We start from the raw sequence: 5,844 nt of genomic DNA, 5'->3' as shown, positions 1-5,844 counted from the left end.
GACAACAACAAACTGCTCCTCCCATTCAACACATGTCAGTCCATATCCCAGCAAACTAAATCATCTCCATTTACACATCAAATAGAAACACGAATCACTTGTAATGATTAGAAACTTGATAGAATTTCAAATCTAGTTTGGGGAGTCATTCAGTGAGAAACAGTGAAATGATTTTCCATGTGAAAAGGTGGACAGCAGAAACAGAAAGAAACAGTGAAACTAAAAGAGAAACAAAGAGCTTTGGAACAACGAGGCAGCAGGAGGACAGCTGCAGTTTAACAGCTTCAACTCACTGACAGGAAACAACATTAGAAACATCATCATCCTCAACTCATCTGCTGCACTGACACTGACACCTTCAACGGACACACCTTCACTTTACCATCAGTTTCAATATATGGGAACATCCTATCAGTGAAAGTGTGTGTGAAGGTGTGTATGTGTGTGTTAGTATCAGGATCAGAGAACGACAGCTTTCCTCTGTTCCAGTCCAGATTCACTCTGATCCTCTGGAACTTCTTCCGTACTGAGAGAGCAGTGAGAGGAGCTGATGGTGAGTGTTTGTAGTATTTACTTCCATCAAACAATATCTCCCATAATCCAGATTGTATGCTTCCCTTCCTCTCCACAGACTCTGCAAATACACCCAGTGCCCACCGTGTACTGTCTCCAACCTCAACATCCCAGCTGTGAGTCCCTGAGTTAAAGCCCTCAGAGCCCAGGACAGAGATGTAATAATCAAACCTCTCTGGATTATCAGGAAGCTGCTGCCTCTCTCCTCCTCGTCTCACACTGGTCAGATCTTCAGACAGGATGAGTTTTGGATGAGCAGTGTTTGGGTCCAGAATGAGAGGAGTGTAGGAGACCATGTCCTTCATGTTGTTCCAGATGTTGAAGGTCAGGTTGCCCAGGTGTTTGGCCTGGTCTATCAGAGCTCCTGAGGGCAGCTGTGGATCATCCAGCAGGGGGCAGCGCTGGACTCTTTCCACTGCAGCCTTGTAGTTGTGCAGGAATGAGACGTCTTCAGCTTTCAGCTCCTCCTCTGTGGCTCTGACTGTGTCTGAAAGAGCTGCTATCTCTCTGCTCAGAGCCTCCATCTTCTCCTTCATCATCCCACTCTTCTGCTCCTCTTCCTCCCTCAGTGCAGCCAGCCTGGCCTCCTCTTCCTCTGCTAGAAACTGCTGAAGCTTCTTAAACTGCTCCTTAATCTGCCTCTCTGTGTGTCGGGCCTGGACCTTAATGTGTTCTGCTGTTTGATCAAACTTCACTTGAACTTCTTCACAAACCTTTAACTTCTTCTTTAAGGGTTCCAGAGTTTCCTGAAGTTTGTTCTTGTGTTGTTGTGCAACTTCATCGATGGGTCTGAATCTGTGATTGGTGTGTTTTTCTGAGTCTCTGCAGACGACACACACTGGCTGCTGATGGTCCAGACAGAAGAGTTTGAGTTTCTCAGAGTGCAGACTGCAGAGAGCCTCTGAAGCTCTCTGATCTCTCTCCTGTAAGAACGACTCACACAGATTCTTTAAAGCCAGGTTTAAAGGTGGATCATCCTTTGAAGATATGTTCTTACAAACTGGACACTCACGTATCTGTTTTTTTCTCCACCATCTCTTCAGACAGTCTTTACAGAAGCTGTGGCTACATGACAGAAGAACAGGATCTCTGAAGACCTCCTGACAGACCGGACAGCAGAGATCCTCCTCTGATCTGGAAGCCATTGAGTCTGTGAGTGAAGCTGAAAACAGCAGACAGGAAGTACAGTCAGTCCTGGCTCCCCTCCCTCCTCTACCACCTTCACTGAAACTTCCTTTGAGTCGTGTTTTTGCTCAAACTCACATTCAGTGTGTGGAGCGTCAGCAGCTTGAAGCAGCAGTGTTGGAGTTTTCCACTTTTCTCTCCTGTAGCTGGACTCACTCAGAGGAAGCTGCTAGTTTGGTCTGAGCTCAGTCTGATCGTCTGTGCATCTCTCTTTACTGAGAAAGAGGAACAGCCTGTTTCCTCATTTCTCTCAGGTGAGTGACGTGAGAAGGCGGAGCTTCATTAAATTTCCACTTATTTCACTTAGCTCGGCCCACATCCTCATTTTAGGTTTGACAGCAATTTTAGCAGACAAAGGTGAATCTCTTAGACATGAACTGAGCTACGATTTGGGAAAAGCCTTGGAGGGGACTGGCGGGGGGCCTGGTAGATCTCGATGAACTAATAAGAAGTGAAGAAGTGAAAGGATTCAAAAGCGGAAGAAGGGTGGGGCAGGAAAAAGAGAACAAACAGCTTGTATAACTGGGGGATCATATACAGATATGTTTGTGTAGATAGTGTTTGGAGGCGTAGGCCTGCTCCTAAAAGATATTTTATCTCCAAAAATGTGAGTGTGAAAGCAGAGTGCAGATAGCAAAAAGACATTGATATGGTATATGTTAGACATTGTCTTTCAGCTTACCATGTTCATTATAATATCCCTATAACATTAAGCATCAAGTCATTATATGTCACGGGGTAGAAAGGGACAAGTTATCTAGGTTTTTTACTATGTTTGCTGTGTTTTACCTTTTTAATATTTTAATATTGTACAATGGTTTATTTGTATGAGTTTTACTGCATGTTTTTATGGTATTTATTGGTGACTTGTCCTGGAAAGACTCCGCCCCTACCTGATTATAAACCTGATCACACCTGGGAGGTCCCAGGGGCCAATAAGAGGGCCTGGAAGACCACAGAGGCTTGAGGGGAGGCTTGAGAGACGGCGGCGGCGGCGACTGCAAGCCCAAGGGTTGGAGCTTGGCGTTCAGGAGGACGATACAACACCAGCGACTAGGGACGCGGAGCGAACAGGCGGACGGCAGTAGCAGCAAGAGCCCAGCTTGTGCACTGCGGGAGAGCAGAGGCGGCAAGACAGCTGGTGCCGATTTGCAGTTTTAAAGAAGCGGCGGGCGGAGTTGAGAGCTCTGCCCACCCGGGGTAAGTCTTCGACTTATCCCCTTCTTACGACTGAATACTGCCTGAAAAGAATAGTGACTGCCGCTTCCTCCCTTTCTCCAGCGTACCGGGACGCGGAACGCTGGAGAAAGGGAGGACTCCGCTGGGTTTCCCTTTTACACCACTTCGCTGGATTTTTTAGTTCTTTGTGACTTTTATATCGTGGCGGATGCCACTGGACTTTTAATGTTGTGTTTTATGGATTTTTATTGTGTTACCCCTTGGCCAGGGTTGTTTCAATTGCTTTTGCATTTTTAACTGTTTGTATAATAAATTATATTTTAATTATACAGTTTTTAATTCAGTGCATTCCCTTGGCGGCTCCACTGCTCCGTACGTTTTTGAGGAGGGTTTCCCTTCTAGAATAACACCTGTGCTAAATCACAAATATCTCCTTTACATCCGTTACATATGTAATTAACAAAATAACAATAGACATTTTTGCATCAAGAAAAAAATATTATCCTATGAAGACGTTTTTTGTTAAATGACTTATTTACAACTCATTGTTTTTAGTTTACTCCAGGATTGGGCTGGAAATAGGGCATCCTGCCCCCCCATCCGGAGCATAGCGGAGCCATTTCTGCATTCCTTAGGCGAAGTCAAACTCAGAAACTGCGTTTACCCCCACCTGCTGAGTCATATGGAGGGCCACAAGAGCCACACGCATTGAAATAAAGATTTCTGTGCTTAAATAATGAATTGTAGAATAAATTCTGCATTTGTAAATTCATTTTTGAATTGCACTTAAATAAACTGCATTTCTGGATGGACCTGGGCTCCCTTGCCTTGGTGGGTACCAGATGACGGGGGTGCCTACTGGGGTCAGCGGGGGAGCTGGCCCTAGGGAGGGGCATCCTCCCCTCCCTTCTTTTCCTCCCCATCCCCGGCTACCTCCCTCTTCCCGCTCCACCACACTCACCCACACAGGTAGGGCCTTGGGGTGCGGGTGTGTCACAAGGGTGCAGGGGAGACATTCCCCCCCTCTGTCCCTTCTGTCCCCTTCTGGCCACCTGTGCCTCAATTTTATCTCACAACTTAGACATCCACATTGCTTAAACTCTCATAACACACACATATATATAGGGCCTCTGGCGCTGGTGCCCACGTCTCAATTTTAAATCCATGTAGACATTGAGGGTTCTCGGGAGGGGCCGTGCTAACACCTGCTGCTCTCTGGCAGCAGCACCATGCTCTCCCTTGTTTTAAATGCACTTTAGAACAACACGCAGCAACACTACACATGAGCGGGAGGAGGGAGGTATGGGGTCTTCACACACCCCCGTTCTCTGCTAGCCATCGGGGCGGGGGGGCTGGGAGGAGATGTTAGCTGTCCGATTGGCCTCCCTGCTGCTGGGGAGCCTGGGACGGTCTGCTTGCCTCCACCCCGGGGGGAAGGATAACATCTCTGGGTTCTGTTTCCCCCTCTGGGGGCGAGGGTACCTGGACCCGGGGTATAGAGTATGTTTGGGGAGTGTGATTGTGTGTGTCCATTTATGTCAGTCCTTACGTTGGTCTGTTTGTCTGTGTCTATATGTCAGGTCGGGTCTTAGACTCCACCTCTCTGGGAACTCCCAGGCCCTCCAAGGCCTATCTCCCCTCACCACACTCCCTGCCGGTGACTGATGCCCTCAGGGGTCGGTGCATTGGTGGTTCTTGGGCGCTCAGGTATGTACCAGCTCACTCCCGGTGGCTACCTGGCGGGGCCTGGTGCCTGTTGCTCGGTCAGGCCTCCTCCGGGGTGCTGGGGGCCCTTGGGCCTCTGGGCCTGCGGCTCAGTTCACTCTGGCACAGCTGGCTGCCGGCAGAGCCGGCGGGCACGCCGGTGCAGCCCCCTCTAGCTTCTGCTCGGTGGCTACTGGGTGACGCCTCGTCTGGGGATCCTCAGCCCTTCCCATGAGGGTAGCACGGATGCCCCTCCGGTGGTCCTCCTTGGGCTCTCGCACTCTGGGGCCTCTGGATGTCTGGGGCCTGGATCTCCTCCATGCCTGCTTCATGCCCTGGGGGACGGGGCTATGACTCGCTACATGCTCTTGCAGACCATTACATGTGGAAACCATTTGAATACAAGCGCGCTGATCCACACAGGTATGCACACGGGTGTTCACTGTTCGTAGACTTAAATTACACCTTTCTTGGCTGCTACTTCAAAGCACATTGTGCGCTGTCTGTCCTGCGTGCTGCACAACAACATTGAATATTTAGTATTTACTGCTGTTTACACTTAGCTAGATTAATGCGATGGTGTTGTGTTTGGTATGTTGCTTTGGTTTTTTTTGCTTGTTTTCTATTCTTCTTCTCTCAACAGGTGATCCAGGAGATTTTTTTTTCTCCCCCCCTTTCTCACTGTCCCTCTCCCCTTCTGTTTTTCTTTTCCTTCCTCTTTCTCTCTCCCTTTCCTATCCCTCACTCATGTCTGTCCCGTCTGTAACATCTGAAAATAAAATATAATAAATAATAAAAACAAAGGTCGATCAAATGGACCAATACGGCAATGCCACGATGATCCATTTGGCAAAGTAAATCCATTGGGTATCCTTGTTGGTCTTCAGACAACAATTCTGATGGCTAAAGAACCAAATGGGACAGGCAAAAAAATAAACTGCATTTCAAAATCGATTTCCCTTTCCTGTTTGCTCAGGGATTAACTTCTGGATTAGTTGCTGGATTAGGCTTTCTCTCCTGCATGAAGTCCAGGTGCTGGTTTTCTAGTGTGTGCATCTGATGGCCCAAAGCTGACTCTGAGCTGTAACACCATCCATGGCTGCAGTATAGAACAGATGTGGGTGTGTCCTCATCTCCCAGAGGAGTCCAAATCGTCATCAAACAGCCCTACAGACACAAAAACGTGAAAATATAAACAACCAG

At 48.0% G+C, this 5,844-nt stretch overlaps 1 protein-coding gene across 1 annotated transcript; it reads right to left on the bottom strand.

The window, feature by feature from the left end:
- Positions 1–326: 326 nt before the first annotated feature.
- LOC146634944 (nuclear factor 7, ovary-like) lies at positions 327–1,730 on the bottom strand. The gene has a single exon (XM_085350487.1). The coding sequence runs from the start codon at positions 1,716–1,718 to the stop codon at positions 327–329; it is 1,392 nt and encodes a 463-aa protein (XP_085206613.1). The 5' UTR covers positions 1,719–1,730.
- Positions 1,731–5,844: the final 4,114 nt, after the last annotated feature.

Source organism: Diplotaxodon limnothrissa, linkage group LG3 (genome assembly GCF_057381915.1).
Source record: "Diplotaxodon limnothrissa isolate DT_005_m linkage group LG3, D_limnothrissa_male_GT1.1, whole genome shotgun sequence".
NCBI classification, from domain to species: domain Eukaryota; kingdom Metazoa; phylum Chordata; class Actinopteri; order Cichliformes; family Cichlidae; genus Diplotaxodon; species Diplotaxodon limnothrissa.
Note: the sequence above shows the minus strand (reverse complement) of the source record. Positions and strands in the feature narration are given on the sequence as shown.

Coding starts and splice junctions, on each gene's coding strand:
- LOC146634944 (XM_085350487.1), bottom strand. CDS start 1,718: ATGGCTTCCAGATCAGAGGAGGATCTCTGCTGTCCGGTCTGTCAGGAG.